This window comes from Desmodus rotundus, chromosome 1, assembly GCF_022682495.2.
Source record: "Desmodus rotundus isolate HL8 chromosome 1, HLdesRot8A.1, whole genome shotgun sequence".
Classification (NCBI taxonomy): Eukaryota; Metazoa; Chordata; class Mammalia; order Chiroptera; family Phyllostomidae; genus Desmodus; species Desmodus rotundus.
The window spans coordinates 87,016,881-87,036,598 of record NC_071387.1 but is presented as its reverse complement, the minus strand read 5'-3'; the positions used below and the strand labels follow the sequence as shown (position 1 = coordinate 87,036,598).

The 19,718-nt window shown below is 38.6% G+C and overlaps 1 protein-coding gene across 6 annotated transcripts in view; it reads right to left on the bottom strand.

The window, feature by feature from the left end:
* Positions 1 to 19,718, bottom strand: part of VPS35L (VPS35 endosomal protein sorting factor like) — a 159,352-nt gene that overhangs the window by 50,596 nt on the left and 89,038 nt on the right. For 5 of the 6 annotated variants that reach the window (XM_024560480.3, XM_045195355.2, XM_024560482.3 and 2 more), the window contains 7 exons: positions 13,863 to 13,925; positions 12,133 to 12,218; positions 10,933 to 11,013; positions 8,508 to 8,571; positions 5,660 to 5,758; positions 3,803 to 3,880; positions 2,924 to 3,038 (listed from right to left, as the gene is read on the bottom strand). In XM_024560480.3, coding sequence (XP_024416248.1) covers positions 2,924 to 3,038; positions 3,803 to 3,880; positions 5,660 to 5,758; positions 8,508 to 8,571; positions 10,933 to 11,013; positions 12,133 to 12,218; positions 13,863 to 13,925 — 586 coding nt within the window. The remainder of the gene's footprint in view (positions 1 to 2,923; positions 3,039 to 3,802; positions 3,881 to 5,659; positions 5,759 to 8,507; positions 8,572 to 10,932; positions 11,014 to 12,132; positions 12,219 to 13,862; positions 13,926 to 19,718) is intronic. The other variant, XM_045195354.2, reaches the window with a different exon arrangement.

Below are 19,718 nucleotides of genomic sequence, written 5' to 3'. Positions count from 1 at the left end.
TGGTGTGGACCAAGGGCATTACAGGGCAGCACAAAAGGAAACAGCTATTCACAACTCTCCTTGAATAATTCTTAGGATAATCAAATCCCAGGGTAGGGGAGCAGGGGAAGAGCCTTTGTTTTGCTTTTTCCTGAAAACAAAACAAAACATGGAGCCCCATAGGCTATCTGGTCATAGCAAACTTGCCACCAATGCTCTGAACCCATCAAGCTGGCATCTGCAGCTCACATTCCATTTCTAATTTGTAGGTGACACCAAATGCAGGCACTACCACAGGGGTCAGCTATTCCTGAACTTTTAAGAGGGAACCAATTTATAAGACTTAAAATTTCTAACATCCAAACTAATTAATTAATCTTCATTTTGCACATCAGGTTTTTGGTGGCAGCTGTTAATTTTTTACTTTGTTTCATGCTAACCCATCATCCTTACCAAAGTAAGTACTTTGGTAAGTTCCACATTTACCAACAAATAATGAGGACAGATGCCTGCTCCTGTGGGATTTGCGGTCCCAATGGGAACAGGGTGTAGAGGCAATAAGTAAACAAACACACACAATAAGAAAACATCAGTTCATGATAATCATGAGGCCAGCACAGATAATGACTTCCATTTCCTGCCTGATCACTAAAAAAAAGCACATATCTGGAGGAAGATCATTCTAGAAAGAGGGAACAGCTCTGAATCAGAAGGCTGCTAAGTATGTTCAAAGAACAAAAAATAGCTGTCATGGCTGAAGAGTGGCATGAGATGAGGACAGAAGGCAGGCAGGCACCAGGTCTCGTGAGGATTTACAGCCAAGGTGTTTGGTTTAATTCCAAATGCACACTAGAGTTCCTAGGAATCGAAACCAAAACCAAGCAGAGTTTGAAATGCTTCTTGGATAGCAATTATGTTTCTTTTTTTAAATTTATTGATTGATTTTAGAGAGAGGAAGGAAGAGGGAGGGAGGGAAGGAGGGAGGGAGGAGGAGAGAGAGAGGGAGGGAGGGAGAGAGAGTGAGAGAAATATTGATTTGTTGCTCCACTTATTTATGCATTCATTGGTTAATTCTTGTATTCCTGACAGGGGATTGAATCCACAACCTTGGCACACTGGGAAGACGCTCTAATCAACTGAACTACCTGGCCAGGGCCAGTAATCATGTTTGAAGACTTTGGTGATCAGAGCTGCCCCAGGTGAACCAAGATACAAATGCAGGTACCAGAACTTCCATGCTAAGGGCTAAAGAATGGGGAAGGATCACTCTCCAGCCAACCCAGAGTGCCCATCCAAACTAGTGGCAGTAAGTAGTGAGTTGCTAACCCTGGCATAAACTGTGAGATCAGGTGGGAGATGGAGATGGTGGGGGGAGACAACCAATGAAAGCATCAGTCCATCTCATACAGTTCTAGAGAAATTCCCAAAGTATTCACTTAAACTTTCTTTTGATTTTTTTATTGTTGTTCAAGTACAGTTGTCTCCATTTCCCAACCACCATTCCCTGCCACACCAGTCACCCCACTTCCCACCCTTGATCCTACCCCTTTGGTTTTGTCCATGTGTCCTTTATACATGTTCCTGAAAACCCTCCCCCTTCTTCCCCCCATTATCCCCTTCCACCTTCCCTCTGGTTACTGTCTGTTTGTTCTTAATTTCAATGTCTCTGGTTATATTTTGCTTGCTTATTTGTTTTGTTGATTAGGTTCCACTTAAAGGTGAGATCATATGGTATTTGTCTTTCATCACCTGGCTTATTTCACTTAGCATGATGCTGTCCAGATCCACCCATGCTGTCACAGAGGGTAGGAGCTCCTTCTTTCTTGCTGAATCTTTCTGATTGTTTACACTGCACATACTTTCAGAGTGGTGAAAAGGCATGGCCTTAGGTCAGATTAGGGGCTGAGTGCTGGCTCCTAGGCCATTCCCTCCTCAGTTTTCATACCTGAGAAATGGGGCACCAATAACAGGACTGGCCCCATGTGGCTGTCAGGAGGATTAAATGAGACAAATGTGCAAAGGGCTCGCCATGTAACAAATGCTGCATAAATGATGCCAGGATTTCTTTGAGTCTTTATATCTTTCTTTAAGCCTGCTGGATAGGTACCTGCTGGTGGCCTACACTGTCCCAGGCAACAAGAGCATCCTGCAACAAATACTGCTACCCTCTGCCTCAGGTCATTCTCTTTGCTCAAGTGATAAGCAGTCCTGAATGCCAAGAAGTTGATGGCCCAGAGGCAGCCCTTGGTCAATAACAGATGGAGTAGAGAGAGGGTAAATAACCTGTCTTCCCCGCCTCTCAGGTGAGGTAACACTATAGTCATTAGACACTCCCTCCCAGAGGCCCCCAGTGAAAATGGACCTTAGTTGCTCCTAGCAGTAAGTTGACCACTAGTGTTCCCTTTGCTGGCTTTCCTTTCCTTCTCCCTCTCACCTTCCCACCACTCTACTAACACTGATGGGGATCACCTCCCAAATAAACCACTTACACCTAGCACAGAAATGGGTCTTAAGCAAAATTTTCATCTGTAACAGCAAGCTGTAGACAGTATTCATTCTATACTCACTAGATTCTACCTGTTGTCTTTCTGGGGTTTCAAATATAGAAACATCATCAACAAAAAACATGAATTTGCTGTGATAAAGCAGTCCTAACATCTAAAATTGTCTAGGCATGCTTACCCATGGATGTCTGAGCTACCTGGGTTGGCCTGTGTGAGATAGATTTAAGATGGTCCTTATATGAAAATAGCCACACTTTGTAATCTGACTTTAAATGTGTACATATCCAATATGCTTCCTACTAAAGAGATTTAAAACTCATCATTTGTTTTCCTCCTACATACGCACCCACTTTCTCCCTACATACTCCCCACATACCCCATGCTGAGTCAGCCCTCCTAAGCAGCCACAGATGCCTGAGAAGAGAGGCTGATGGGCTTACCTTGGGAGAGGCACTGATTGGCCAAGGCCACTTGGCCGGAATGCAGGTAGAGGTTGAGGCGTGTGAAGATGCCCACCAGGGATGGGATGGTGATGAAGCAATAGGCAACACAGGCCTGGAGAGAGGGGAGACACAGGAGGTCACCTGGTAAGGCCATCACTGCAGATTAGGACTCCTGTTTTCACCTAATGTCTATTTTCAAGCAAAACCACTAAAAATAATTTCCCATTCCAAGCCCCAATTTCCCCTCTCTTACCTCTGCTGTATCAGTCTCTTTGGAAGGAGAGAGTCAAGTAAGGAGAGTAATGGTGTATGAAAAATAAATCCTTAACTATCACTGAAGGAAGTAAATAGGTAATACCTAATAACAATTAAGTTAAAAAGCAGCTGTTTAAAGCAACTACTTTTAAAAATGGAGGTCATGAGAAGAAGTTCCTTCAAAGAGTTTGAGGTAGTTGACTGAGTACAAAGAATGAGATAAAAAGGGCAGGGCTGGGATACTTATGTTTTATTGTTATCTTTTGCATGGGATTTCGTTTTTGAAAATGTGGATTGTGTTGCTTTGATAAAATTTTGAGCAGTACACTTAAGAAGCTTCAATTTTATTTCAAAATTGGGAATTGATCAATAAGGAAAAAAGGTATTAGACCTTCCAGATACAAGTACAACTACAGAGATAATTGAGCTGGCACACAAAACCCAAATCCATCCCTCAGCCACCTTACCATAATTTATATCAAAATTCAGGTTCCTCTGATCATTTCTTTTGGAAAAATTAAGAAAATTGGTCACTCCATAGATATGCAAGGGAAAATCAATCCTAAAAATCAAAGAGCCCACTATAGTTCAAAGTCTGTGAGTCTTATCTCTAGAACATACCCGGACAAAGGCAGCCGTTTTCCTGGAGTGATTCCCCTTCATTACTTTTCTTGTTTCCATTGCTAACCGGTTCACACTCTAGATTTGTTAATAAGTAAAACAGAAATGGTAATGGTTTATGTATTCCATAGAGATTTGAACAAGAACTACATACAATTCAATGAGAACCAGCTAAGTGGGACCAAGACTGGTTAGCATCGAACCTGAAACACCAAAGGGGTCATCAGGCCTGATTCAATCTGGGCTATAGCAAACATCTCCAAGAGCGCAGAATGAAAGGCAATTACTGAGTTAGTCATGCCTACGCACTGGCTTTATAAAGGACCATTTTCTGGTTTAATGAACACCTAGGGTTCATTTACTCCATTTTTACAAACCCTATTTGGTAATCTTAAGATCTTAAATATCTTAAGAGAAACCTCCAAATCTGAGAGTAAACCAGCCAATTCAGCTATGAAATACTAATAATAACTATAAGAAAGGTAATAATAACAGCCATATCATCACTGACAGCATACCAGGGGCTGTTCAAAGAACTGTACATTCATTACCTCATTTAGTCCTATGAGATGAGTACTATTACCTCTTCCGTCTTTGGTCTTAAGTTTATTAATGTTCCATAACCTGATAACCAGCAAACAAATGTATAAAAAAGTTACTCTTCTTGAATTTTACATAAGATAAGTTAAGAGCCTTTGGGAATCTTTCCACAGTCAGGAAACGTTTAGACCTATGGTTCCCAAATGTATACTGTGAAACCTCAGGGCATTAGGCAATCTCACAGAGGAAACTTTTTTTTAAAATAGGAAAACACAGCTATGTTCAATTGCTCAGCATGAGGAAAAGTACTGGTGTGGGCGGCTCAGATTCAACACTGGACTACATTACTTTCCTTGCAGTGATGTCGTATCAATGCACAACTGGTCTTTGGAAACTGCTTGATACAAGTGCTGTGCAAAAATCAATGTGGACCAGAAAATAAAATAAGGGTAGTAGTGTCCAAACTGACTCCAAGGTTTGGGAAGTTGTGCAGTGTCCAAACAGGTGCCCAGAAATTATGGTCATTTAAGAATGAATTTTATATGTGTGTGTGTATGTATGTATGCGTGTGTGTGTGTGTATATATATATATATATATAAAATTCATTCATATATATATATTCCCCCCGCCCCCCGGCTGGTGTAGCTCAGTGGGTTGAGTGTGGACTTGTGAGCCAAAGGGTCGCTGGTTCAGTTCCCAGTGGGGGCACATGCCTGGGTTGCAGGCCAAGTACCCCGTGAAGGAGTGAGCAAGAGGCAACCACACACTGACATTTCTCTCCTTCTTTCTCCATTCCTTCCCTCATCTCTAAAAATAAATAAATAAAATAATCTTTTAAAAACACAATTTTTCTTTCAATTTATGTATATTGTTTTACAGGGCTATCAAGTTGTTACTTAAGTTGCTTGAGATTAACTTCTTAATAAACAGAGATGTTATTTATTTCTTTTGACATGTGGATACCATAAAAAGTTACTGAAAGGGGCCATGATCCAAGGACGCTGTATCTCTGGTTAAGCAACAAGGCACCTGAGGTTAGTATTTCTATAAACTAAATAATCAGTGCTCCTCACATAATTCTGTGCTGCTGGCATGCAGGAGTGAGAATAAACAAATTTCAGAGAAAAAGAGGTCAATGAAAGCCATTCAAAGACTTCAGCGAAGCTGTAGATTTTATTGACCTTTGAGGAAAAAAACTTTCATACCTCAGAAACAGAACAACATGGGGCTAGAAAAATCCCAGATTAAAACTGGTGCCTGGCATAAAAATGACAAATATTTACTGAACGAACAAATGAATGAATGAAAAGCCTTACGTGAATCAATTGTACAAGAACAGGTTCCAGATTGCAAAACATCGACCTGGCCTCAACATAAAAACTTAGCTGTTGTTCAAAATCACGACCAAAGGAAACCTAGAATCAAGGAGAGAGATGCTGACAATGTCATTTCTAGACAACTGTGAGCACACAATTGAAAAAGTTTTTCTTGAGCTCTGTGGGGTCAGGAACATGCTCTGATGACAAATCACCAAAGATTCCCCAGATATGGATAAGTGGAAAGGGTATGCAAGCACACACACACATATGCTCAATGGAATATACTTTAAGTAGACTTTACAATACCTCACCCAATATAGTGCTGAAATATTACTATTGTCACCTCATTGTTATGATATGGGCACTGCAGTAGAACATGAAAAGGCCAAAGGGTATACAAGGCAGAACCCCCTCCCAAAATCCCAGAATTTTCTTCTGGAGGGCAGGCCCCTTGTAGTACAGGCTTCTCCTGCTAGGTGAGTGTTCTAGGAGCCCATCTATTTCAGTGTACCAGCTGGTGTTATGAGAGGCTGTGTTTGACATCAGTGAATTTTTTTGAAGACTCTTTCAACACATTTGCCCACTTCATGATGGGTAATTTACGAATGTGCCTGCCAACACTGCACTGAGTGTTCAGCAGTTTTTGACCAGAAATGGCGTAAGCTCCAGGTTCTATCCTCCCTATTCACCCAATCTTGCCCCAAACAACTCTCTTTTGTTTCCTTGGATGAAAAAAGTCCTCAAAGGGAAATGTTTTGTAAAAGTGGAAGAGGTGAAACAAAAAACTGCAGAAGCACTAAAAGGCATCAAAATCAATGAGTTCAAAAACTGTTTTGAGCTGTGAAAAAGTCTCAGTAATTGTATTGCATCAAGTGGAGAGCACTTTGAAGTTGACTGAAGTTGAAACATGTAAGAATACACAATTTTTTAATAAATAAATTCCATTTTGGGGGGTCCTCTCTCATAAAACAGAATCTCAAAATATAAATAGAATTTCCCAGGCTAAAAGGAGGTCACTGGGAAGGAAATGATGGAATTTTGTCAGCTACGGCCTTTTTCACAGAACATAAATTTGGTTACTGGGAGCCACCTGTCAGAAATGTTTCTATAATAAGGGTCACACCTTTCTGCTTCCTAATGGGGTTTCCAACCTCAGCAGATCACTGGTGGCTGTCAGAGCCACAAATGGAATTTTCTCCATCATTAAAGATCCCCTCTTCTATTTCTTCAAATTTATGAATAGCTGGTTAGTAGGACAAACTTACTGCTACAGCAATCATTTGTGCCTAGAGGTTTAACATTGCTATTTTCACTACATCCATCAGGTTTCACATCTTATTCCCTCATATTCATTTCTATTACGACTTAATGGCTTTCAGACAAAGCCATAAAAGGATAAATACCACATGATCAGCATATCAATCAAGGGCACAGGAGATGCACCTGGTAAGAATCAAACGCACATTTCCTAATGTAGACTGAATTTTCACTAAAATTGGTATTTTACCCACACAGTTTGGTGGATAGTTCAACTGACCCATTGTTGAATGAGTCACATTTCCTAGGTTATTTTCAAAGTGATCTGTTTTCATCTCAGTCAGCTTTTGTCTTGACATGAGTGTTAAAACAGAGGATACTGGCAGCAGTTGGTATTTAGGTTTGCGCACCAAGAATAAAAGTAGACGCTGTTCTGGCCAGCATGGTATGGTAGGTTATTCCCAAAGAAGGCTGCATTAATCCCTCCCATTCTGCTGCTGATGTCACAGAGTCCCTGTGGTTTCTTCTTACTGAGATGGACAGATGAGTCAGACAGTAGAGTCGGCTTTCCTTCCCCTACAAGGGGCTGTTCCTGTGACTCACTACAATTTTTGAACCTAACCCTTAAAAGGCCCTACAGCTTCTGTTTTCATCCTCGCTACAGGAAGAAAGAGAGCTGTGGCAACTGAATAATAAGAGAACAGTGAAAAGAAAGAGGTCACAAGGATGAGAAATGAGACACCTCAGCCATCACCAAGGCCCTGGACACAGCCCTAGTCCTGCCACATGGGAGTAGCCTAGTTACCCAACCAACTGACAGAATTGTAAGAATTACAAAAACCACAGTTATTTAAAACCACTAAGATTTGGGGCAAGTTATTATGCAGTAATGGGTAACTCAGAAAAATGGACAGTGGATACTTGGCATTTTGCACCCAGCCTTGTTTTCACCATTGATAAGCAGTACATCAGATGTTTCAGGGAGCATACCCCACCAGGTCCCTGTGATTTGGATGGTGCATATGTCCCTCTGACTAGCCAATTGGTGTGTTTGCTCTTCCTCAGAGCAGCAATTTGTTTAGGGATAAGGCCAGTGATCCAAACTAATCGAAAGGGACTCAATCCTGGGACTTCTGCTGAAGCCCCTCCTGCTGGGTTACAGAGCTGGAAGAAATAGAAACCCTGAGCTCTCATGAGGAATAAGCCTGCCTGGAAGGATACCAGGATACCAAGAGAGCAGAGCCATGAGCTAAAGAAACACAGAGAGCAGTCCCCAAGGATACTACAGAGACCCTGAGTCCAGCTGCTCCTCTGAAGCATTCCATTCCTGGATGTTTTGTCACATGAGCCACTAAGTCTCCCTTCCTGCCCCACTTTTGCTTTTCTTCCTTAAGTCAGGGTTTTCTTTTTTTTTGCTCCCTTTGCCCACAGGGGAGTGATGGTTAATATAAGATGTTTTCTAATTTCATCTTATCTCTATACAAATGAAAAGCACCAGGGAACATTATGTTAACTGCTTTCACCAGAGTGAAGACAAACAATTACATCACATTTCCAATTGTACTAGCACTCCTTCCTCAATACTTACCATTTTTATAAATCCATTGATCAAATATGCCAGCATTCTTTTCTCATCCTCAAGAGTGAGTGCACTAAAATCAATAATTGTACATAATTAACAATGGGGTAATAAGTGAGTTTCTAAAATATATACACAAAAACTAAGCAATTTAACGAGTAAGAACATTTTGTTTTTTCTAGATTTAAAAATGTTTCACATCTCTCTCAAAGATGCTATTCTCAAAATATATTTAGTAATGGTAAAAAAGAAGGTAACATTTTCTCCTTTGGAATTTGGGCAGAAAGGTCCCACTTCAAATATTGTAATTAGAGAACTTTTGTTCAACATGATAAAAAATTGTAAACAGGCAGCAAAGTTGAAAAAAATTTTATGGTGAGCACCAACCACCAAGATTCTACCAATTATCATTTGATAATATTTGCTTTATCACATAACTATCCATTCTCTCTCCACCCATCAACTCATCTTATTTTGGGGATGGGTCTTAAAGTAAATCACAGATCTCAGTTGCCTTTATTTAATAGCAAATTTAACATAAATACTGGGTTGGCCAAAGAGTTTGTTTAGTTTTTTCTGTATGACGGCCCCAGTAGTGTTTAGTTGTCTTTAACTTCATTTGAAACAATTTTATTAGACTGATTCTGACAGCTGTCATATCAGCGTGCATTTAAAAAAAGATGGAAGATACCCAACATTTTTGACACAATATGCTTTATTATTCAAGAAAGGTAACAACACAACTGAAACACAAAAGAAGATTTGTGCACTGTATGGAGAAGGGGCTGTGACTGATTGAATACGTCAAAAATGGTTGCTGAAGTTTCTTGGTACTATTGACATTGTGGCCAAATAAATCTTTGCTGTGGGGCTGTCTTATGCACTGGACAATGTTTATTTAGCAGCACTCCTGGCCTCTACCCACTAGAAGCCTATAGTTGACATACTCCAAATATCCAAATCAATAAGCTTATGGTGAAAATGAAAAATGTGTCTTTTTGCAGAAAAAAAACTAAACGGACTCTTTGGCCAACTCAATATATATAAGAAAATGTCGAGGCCTTATAGCTTTGATTATACTTGTGAAGGCCTATAAATAGTACCCCAAGTTTATTTTGAAAAAGTTTAAGAGCCCAGAGAAAACAGGAACTAAGTTTTTTGTTTATTGGTTTGTTCTAGGGAAGATAAGTATGGCAGAGACTACAAAACATCCTCCAATACACTAAGTCTCCTTTGTTCTCTGAGACAACATTTCCTAGTCTCCTTTGCATCTAGGTATGGCCACATGACAGTTCCAGCCAATGGGATGGGAATGCAAGTGATTAATAAGCCTTCCCAGTTTTGTCCCTAAAAGAAAGCTGCTGCCCTCCAATGGCTGCAGGCTGCAACATGGACATGGTCAAGGTAGGCCAGCTTCTACCAGGAAGATAAGCACAATACCCCAGAGGGATGGCGGAGCAACAAGAGACAAAGAACCTGAGTTCCTGGATGATGTTCTAAAGCAGAGCTACCCTACTTCCCCCATCTGGTCTCAAAATTTTATCAAGAGAGAAATAAACCTATTTTATTTAGGCCAAAACCCAATATCCTAATAATACAAGTGCCTTTCTGGATGTTTTCTATGCCTTTATTTTTATTTGTCCAACTAAAGTCTATTGGTTCCATTTATTACAGAAAGTCTTAATATTTTGATTTGTATAACAACCCATGAGGTTGACAGCACAAAGTCATGAAATTAAAGATTCTAAAATTCAGAGGAAAAAAAAGTAATACAATTCATCTTATTGACAGTTAAGTGCTAAAACAATTTTCTCAAGGCTTGTAATATTTTCCAGAGACTCAAGCTGCTTATTTAAAATTCTTCAGACACTAAAATTCCAGTGAGAAATAAGCAGGAATTGCCTTAAGTGTAGTCAAATGGAAACCTGTGAGGGAAAAATAGGCTGGAAAGCAAAGGAGTGATAATTTGGTCTTTGATCCGAAGGTAAGGACAGTGGGTAGGTCTGAGCCTCAAATATACTGAACAAATAAAGTCCTTCATATAAAAAGTATGAGCAATTGCAGTTTATTTAAATAATTGGTAAATAATGAGAAAAAAATTTAAAGGCTGTGTTACTGAATGTGTGAACTCATTGTTATACTATCTGTTGCTCTCAGAATTCTCTTGGAGACAGGGAGTTTAAGTTCACTTGGATGGTACCAGCCTTTTTCTCCCAATTGAAATTCCTTTGTAGAAACATCTGCCATCTCATTTTATCAGGTTACCCTTAGCCCCGCTCCTCTCCTAGACTGGAAAGTCCTTGTAAGCAAGAATATTAATAGCCCTCATAAAATACTATTATTCACAGTGGCAGCTTAAAGCAGCAATTCCCTCATGTATTATGTGGTATTAAGACGCAATCCATTCTACATTTCAGCCTTGAGTGTGACTTACTTCACAGAGTCATGCATGGTCTTGCAAACATGCAAAAGGGCGTTCAGAATGACGGGATCTTTGGTGGGCTCTTTCTGATGCCTAGGAGATATTTAAAGACAATGGTAAAAGCGCTATCTGCTGAGAACAATGAAAGCATAGACTTAGTTCTTATCTACTATACATATTTGAGAAACAACAAATGATCAGGTCACTAACCAATCACTACTAATGGGCAATTTCCTGGTTTTCTCTTAATTCTGCTTTCTACAAGTTTGCTCTTCTCCACATATTGTAACTTTTCGAAACTGCAAAATCCTGGTAAAACTGCTACATTTCCAGGCAAGAGCATATCTGTTTTGGGTTTTGTTTTTTTTTTAATCATGTTTCTTGAAATCTCTGAAGGGGTCCACAGCCTATCTAGGACTGTGTTAGGTGCCCCCAAGAACACATATTAACTGAGTTTTTCAAATAACATAAAAGGACAAGCTCATCAAATAAACCTTTATGCAAGTAAGCATATTTGTTCCAATCATATGGAATTAATCTTTTAGGAAGACAATATAAGGAATGCTTAAAACATACATTCAAACAACATCTACCTCAATTTTCCAAACTCTACATACTTAATATTTAAATTGACTTTAACTTAATTTTATCCTAAAAAGTAATATACATGAAATCACTGACTATAGTAGTTATGCATTACATAACATACTTTGAAATAAACATATAAATTTTAAAATAAAAATGAAAATCTATCCTTAATGGACCACCTACAATTATTTCATATACCACCAGCAAAACACAGTAATAGAAAACAGATTTAATACCATGAAAGGAACTAAACTTGAAAATGGATCATAAATCTATACACTGAAGATGGAAACAATTCTAGCTCTGGTATCTTGATAAGTATGACTTTATCTTTTAAATGTTACTCCCTAACTAGTTTATCAATATATTGCTCCTTCCAAAAACACATAGGAGTAAGATGTAGCTGATGGTCAAGCCCCTGCTAATACTTATGACTTTGTCTAAGCACTAGTTAAAAACTTTTATCATGACTGCTCCTTTTATGTGGTTTTCCACTCAATGTTATTTTAGGTATGAAATACATATACATGACTAAGCCCCAGAGTGCATAAACTGATTTCTTATCAACAGGTTTCACAAGGACATTGGGAATTGAAGCTTCCGATTACAATGCGTTACACTTACTTGATAAAAACTTCCATGATGCATTTGCAAACCTCCACCCGCACACTCTCTTTTTGGAACATGTCCAGAAATGGCAGAAATTTTTCCTAAAAATAAAAAGAGCAGAAATTTTTCCTAAAAATAAAAAGAGCACTGTACATGCAATTTATGCAAGTTATTGAAAGGAATCCGTGGGTCATTTTTTTCTCTGAAGGTGAAAAGAGTTGTTTATATTTTGGGGCAAGTCAAATGAGGACTCAGCTGAAAGCAGGGAGATGACATTAAGGTTTTAAAAACTATTGCTATTAAAACAACTTTCTCATGCCCGAGGGATCAGGGCTGGGACCAGTTAACATTTGGTGAACCACCTCAGCAACATTTAGATGACCACAAGCTTTTCTATGTAACAAAATGAAAACTAGGTGTCAGTCATTTTACAACGGTATTGATGAGCAAAGAAAGATTGCCCTGGTTGGTGTAGCTCAGTGAATTGAGCGCAGGCCTGCGAATAAAAGGGTCGCCAGTTCAATTCCTAGTCAGGGCACATGGCTGGGTTGCAGGCCAGGTCCCCAGTGGGGGGTGGGGGGGGGTGCATGAGAGGCAACCACACATTGATGTTTATCTCCCTCTCTTTCTCCTCCCCTTCCCTGTTCTCCAAACAGAAATAAATAAAATCTTAAAGAAAAAAAAAAAAACAGAAAAGAATCAGAGTTGTTCAGAGAGTAGCCTCTTGCACCTTGGCTCTACATAGTGACTGTGTGACCTTTTAAGCAAGTTATTCCACTTTTTCCAGCACCAGTTTTCTCATCTGTAAAGGGGGAATAATAATTACTATACTTCCCATTGGTGCTGTGAAAATATGAGGCAATATACAGAAAGTTCTGGCACAGTGCTTGGACTGTGAAAATGTCCAATAAATTACAGATTCTACTTTTAAATAAACAAAAAACCAAAAACATACAGTCCTGTGAGTGTACACAAATGGAAACCAGAAGAGGGCAGGGTGCCAGTGAAGAGAGAAGCTAAGGAAAGAAAATGTCACTATATACAGAATGTCCTAGATTTGAATTGACTCAGTGCACTTCAGCAAACTTGAAAGGGTGTCTCAGAATTTTTTAACTTTTTGAGGGAAACATAGTAAGTCTTAACTGTCAGACATTGAGATGAGTATTTTCTTTAAAAAAATATTTATGTATTTTTAGAGAGAGGGAAAGGGAGGAAGAAAGAGAGAGAGAGAAACATCGATTGTTTGCTTCTCACAAGTTCCCAACCAGGAACCTGGCCCGCAATCCAAGTCTGTACTCTGACTGGGAATAGAACCAGCAACCTTTCAGTCTACAGAGTGACTGACATCCAACTCACTAAGCCACAACAGTCAGGGCAAGACAACTATCATTTCATATTTTCAACATGAGATTGTGTGATAAAAAGCAAGTATCATGTGAAAATAAATGAGGATGTCCACTTTGACTCCAAGATTTGAGAAGCTGTGTGGTGCCTAATTGGTACATATATCCTATTAAGTAATTAATGAATTAAAGATAATATTTTTCAGTCTATGTGCACTATATTTTCAAATGCGAATTATGTTGTGATGACATAAATACTTAAGTTGTTTAGACATAACTACTTTATAGAGGAACCATAAGTATTTCTTTTGGCCTAGGGCACCATGAAAAAATTACTGAGACACTAAGACAACTTCTGACTCTGAGGTAAGTTTCCAAAGATAATTAGGGAACATTACGTACCACTGTGAAAAGAACTGAGAAGTCATGGAAGTGGGCAATCACTTTCTTAATAATTGACTGAAGCTGAAAAACAAAACAAAAAACACATCTTATTTAATAAAACTAGGATATTTTTTTTAAAAGGCAACTCTTTCATAATTTGCAATCACATTACATGATTGGACTGCTCAAGGGTTGGAGAATTATTGGGTAGGATGGGCCATATCTCAGTCCAAGTTTGCCTATCTTATTCTGTACCTTGGGGAAACAGTGTCTCAGTCTTGATTCCCTCTTCTGTAAAATGGAGAGCAAAGCAGTATTTTGCTTATTGTGAAGACTAAAAGGGATGGTTCAGGTAGAGGTGCCTGTCCTTCAAAGCCCTCCATTAAAGTTAGCTATGAATATTCAAGAAATGAACAAACACTTTCTATAGGCCATACAGTCATCACAACATGTGAACAAATGGGTGTGGCTGGGTTCCAATAAAACTTTTTATACAAAAATAGCTGGTGGGAGAGTTCTGGCCAAGATGGAGGCATAGGTAGAAACATTTTCCTTCCTCGCACAACCAAAAGAAGGATAACAACTAATTGAAAAAAAAATAAACAATCAGAACTGCCAGAAAATCAAACTGCATGGAACTCTGACAACCAAGGAGTTAAACATTCATCCAGACCAGTGGGGGGCAGGGGGAGATGGGCAGCCGGACAGACAGATTCCACAGCAAGGCCAGTGGACCACATGGGAAAGGTAGGTCTGGCTGACCAGGAAATTAAAGATTCAAGACCTCTAACTGTAAAATACTGTGGGGGTTGCAAAGGCAGGAGAAAATCCCAGTCTCACAGGAGAATTCCTTGGAAAGTGGGGCTGCAGCAGAGTGAGAGAGCTACAGGGGCTACACTGTTCCCTCTCTGACCCCTCCCCCACAGACAGAACCACAATGAGCAAAGAAGGTTACCCTGCCCTGGCAAATATCTAAGGTTTTGCCCCTTACAACATAGCAGGTGCACCGAGAAAAAGAAATATGGCAAAAATGAAAGAACAGATCAAAACTCCAAAAATAGAACTAAGTGATGAAGAGAGAGCCAACCTATCAGATGCAGAATTCAAAACACTGGTAACCAGGATGCTCACAGAATTGATAGAGCTTGGTCACAAAATGAAGGAAGAAATGAAAGCTACGCAAAAAGTGAAATAAAGGAAAATACACAGGGAACCAACAATGAAGGGGGAAAAACCAGGACTAAATCAATGATTTGGGAAAAAAAATGAAGAAATAAACATCTAACTGGAACAGAATGAAGAAACAAGAATTCAAAAAAATCAGGAGAGGCTTAGGAAACTCTGGGACAACTTTAAGCACTCCAACATCTGAATCATAGGGGTGGCAGAAGGGGAAGAGGAAGAGCAAGATTTCGAAAACTTATTTGAAAAATAATGAAGGAAAACTCCCCCAGTCTGGTGAAGGAAATACTTTCAGGAAGTCCAGGAAGCCCAGAGAATCCCAAAGAAATTGGACCCAAGGAGGGACACACCAAGACACATCATAATTAAGTTACGCAAGATTAAAGGTAAGGAGAGAATCTTAAAAGCAGCGAGAAGAAAGGAGAGTTACCTACGAATGAGTGCCCATAAGACTATCAGCTGATTTCTCAAAAGAAACCTTACAGGCAGGAAGGGGCTGGAAAGAAGTGTTTGAAGTCATGAAAAGCAAGGACCTACAATCCAAGATTACCCTATCCAGCAAAGCTATCATTTACAGTGAAAAGGCAGATAAAGGGCTTCACAGATAAGGTCAAGTTAAAGGAGTTCATCATTACCAAGCCCTTACTATATGAAATGTTACAGGAACTTACCTAAGAAATAGAAGGAGATCAAAAACTATGAACAGTAAAATCACAACAAACTCATAACTATCAACAACTGAACCTAAAAAACAAGAACAAAAACTAAGCAAACAACTAGAAGAGGAACAGAATCACAGAAATGGAGATCACATGGAGGGTTATCAGTGGGGAGGGGGAGAATGGGGGAGAGAAGTAAAGGGAATAAGCAGCATAATTGGTAGGCATAAAAAAGACAGGGGGAGGTTAGGAATAGCATAGGAAATAGAGAAGCCAAATAACTTATATTCACAACTCATGGACATGAACTAAGGAGGCAGATACTGGAGAGTGGGGGGTATAGGGCATGGGGGGAATAAAGGGGGAAAAAAATTGGGACCATTGTAATAGCATAATCAATAAAACATACTTTAAAAATATAGCTGGTGGGCTATATAAGGCCAATGCACCCTAATTTCCAGACCTCTCTTCTAGCCCAACCTGACTATGTTCCTTGATTACTTCAGCCGGAAGGCCTGGACCATTTTGCCAGTTGAGTCAAAGGCCACATCATTACCCAAGAATGGTGGTGCAGTCTGTGAAGTCAGCCCCAGATGCTCAGGTACTGATGTCCACCACCCCTTGCCCAGAAGTGCAAACAGTCTTGTTGCATTTCAAGGGCCTTGGCAGAAGAGAACCAAGGAGCCCGTTTTTTAAAAATAAAATAGAACCCCACAACCCTGGTTACTGTTCAGAAGAGAAAGTTTACTGACAAATAGTTTATTCATACTAGAAATACTGCTGTTTAAATAGTTTGCAAGGGAAATTGCTCATGTTCTAATAAAACCAAAATTTTAAGAGGTACCATCCCATTTCATTATTAAGTAGCATTTTAGGTCAAACAAAAGGTTAAGATACTACAATATTGTCAGGTGAAAATAGTTTCTGAAAACTTATTCATAGCAACTAATCCCCTTAGAAAAGGAAGTTTTTAAAAAAATACTTAAATACAATCACACATAATGCACTGCCTGATTTTAAAATAGAGGTTTTTAATCAACATTTTACTATGAAAATGGTGAAATATAAAGAAACTCAAAAGACTATATAACAACACCCGTTTATTTACTACTTAGATTCTACAATGACTAACATTTTGCTATACTCACTTTCTCTCCATATCTATCCATTCAATGGTTGAATTTGTAAATACACAATCCACATATATTCTTGAACTTATTATTTTGAAATAATTTAAAACTTGCAGAAAAGTTGAAAGAATAGTACAGAAGATTCCCATATTGCCTTTACCCAAATTCACCCATTTTTAATATCTTGCCAAATTTGTTTTATTGTTCTCTCTATGTAAAAAAAATTTTTTCCTGAACCATTATGAGAGTAGATTGCATGTATTATGTCACCCCTTAATACTTCATTTGTATTGGGTTGGCCAAAAAGTCCATATGGTTTTTAGCATAAAATAAAAGGTACATTTTTCATTTTCACCAATAACTTTATTGATTTGGATATTTTGAGTGTGTCAGCTATCCCCTGCATGGCATAACATTCATTGTTCTCAATTCATGTCTCAATTTGATCACTATCAACTTCATCTGGTCTACCTGACCAGAGAGCGCCATGCAGCCAGAAATCTCCAGCATGAAACTTCGCAAACCACTTTTGACACATTGGATCAATCACAACACCTTCTCCATATACCACACTAATCTTTTTTATTTTATTTTTGCGTTTCAGTTGCATTTTTACTTTTCTTGAAATAATAAAGCATAATATACTGAAAATGTCATTTATTTCCTTCCACCTTTATTATTAAAACAGCTGCACAAAAATTCACCAATTTTGATGTTGTTTTTTTAATGGACACTGATATGACAGCTGTCAAAATACAATCTAACAAAATTGTTCTGAATCAAGTTAAAGACAACTAAGCGCTACTAGGGCCATCTTATGAGGAAAAGCAATGAACAAACTTTTTGGCCAACCCAATATTTTCTAATAATTATATTTTCTAACATTTCCAGTTTGCTGTTATCAAATTCAGGAAAGTTAACACTGATATAATTAATACTTCAGTCTATCATCCATATCCCTATCTTGTCAACTGCCTGAAGATGTTCTCTATATCATTATTTTTTCTTCTCTTCAGTACAGGATCACGCATTGCTGTTTTGTTTTCATGTCTCCAGAGTCTGTGTTAATTTGGAACAGTTCCTTAGCCTTTCTTTGCTATTAATGAAAACATATTTTTTTTAATACAGTCCAATTACTTTACAGAATACTCCTCAAGTTGGGCACAACTGATGTTGCTGCATGGTGAGATTGAGGTTACATATTCTCTACTAGAATGCAACAAGATGATGTTGTGTCCTTCTTAGGGCATCTGCAGACAGACCATATGTGTTCCTCACTGGTAATATGAATTCTGATTAGCAGGTCAATGTCCATCTGATTTCTGCACTTTATAGTCACTATTTTTTTCTCTTGTAATTAATACTCTCTAGGAAAACCCTTTGAGATATGGAAATATCCTGCTCCTCATCAGACTCCTCCTGTGTTTAGTATCCACTGATGATACTTGCCCATAGATTGATGGTTATCTTTTACTGTGTTGGCTGCAAAAGCTGATTTATTTTAACTCTACCATTTCTTCCACATTTCTCAATCGGCACCCCTGTCCAACTTTCCCTTCATCTATTTATTTATCTATTCATCACAGGAACAGTATCCTGGATTCCTATGTCATTGAATGGGTTATAACCCACTACTGTCCTCATTGTTCAAATTGGGAGCCCAAGAGAGCCCCTTCCAAGCAACTCTAGTGCCCTTTTCAACTCTGTTTACCCCCATCAGTGTTTTGAGTACTTCTTTAATTTTTGGCACAAGAAAATGTTCCAGGCTTACCATAGACCTTCCCTATTACTGACCTAGAATAAGCTAATTCTCCACAGTGATGTGGCCCCACTTAAGACCAGTGGCTCACAACCTATATGGGTGGATATCCTGAATACAAGCTGCATCTATCATTAAGTTACTTTTAGATATGACAGAATTATAAAGAGTATAATTTCCCTCTCTCTCTCAGGAATGGACTGCATTAAAATCATTATGTTACTTCAAGTTTTCAATTATTTGGTTCCTTAGTACTCAAAGTCTTACTGAAATTTTTTCAACAAAAATTCTAATGCACATCACTCTTCTGATGTGCTTGAGACCTTGACCACCCACAAGGTATGACCCAGTTTCTCTGCACTACAGAGTTTACTTACTCAATAACATTTACCAAGAGCCTGCTATGCACGACCATGTATTTTTTATATCACATATAGAAAATGCTAGTCAGTGGCTCTCTATAAATTGTAACGATGAATCATTTTAATTAGAAAATGGTGAAAAACTCTTAAATTAGCAAAATGTGAGAATTCTAAAATTCTTACAAGAATATGTAACTCATTTTCTTAGCTAGAAATTGATTATTGGAAGTTAAGTTCCAGAACATAATGTTTTTAAATTAAACAAATAAGTTTAATTAGGTCAAAAGTTACTTTACAATAAGTGATCCTGAGTTGGATTCTGTACTGGATGGGGAGAAAAAAATCTGCTCTCAAGGACATTACTGAGTCCAGTGACAAAATGGGAACAGGGACTGCGGCGTAGGTAATAGTGATGTGTAATGTTAAATTCTCTGTAGTTGACAATTAAACTGTGGTTATATAGACTGTCCTTGTTCTTAGGAAATACTCATTCAACCCTTTACAGGCAAAGTGACATGTTGTGTGTAACTTAACCTCAAATGATTCAGAAAAATTTATATACACATGTACATGCATGTGTGTGCACATAAGAATAATGGTAAAGCAAAGAAAGAATATGTTCATAACTAGTGAATCTGGGTAAAGAATAATGGGACTTCTCCAAGCTAGTCTTTCAACTTTTGAATATACTTGAATTTATTCCCAAATAAAAAAGTTTGTCTAACTGAAAAACACAGGCACTTATTGGAGCCCAGCAACTGTGCCAGGGATTCCCATACCAC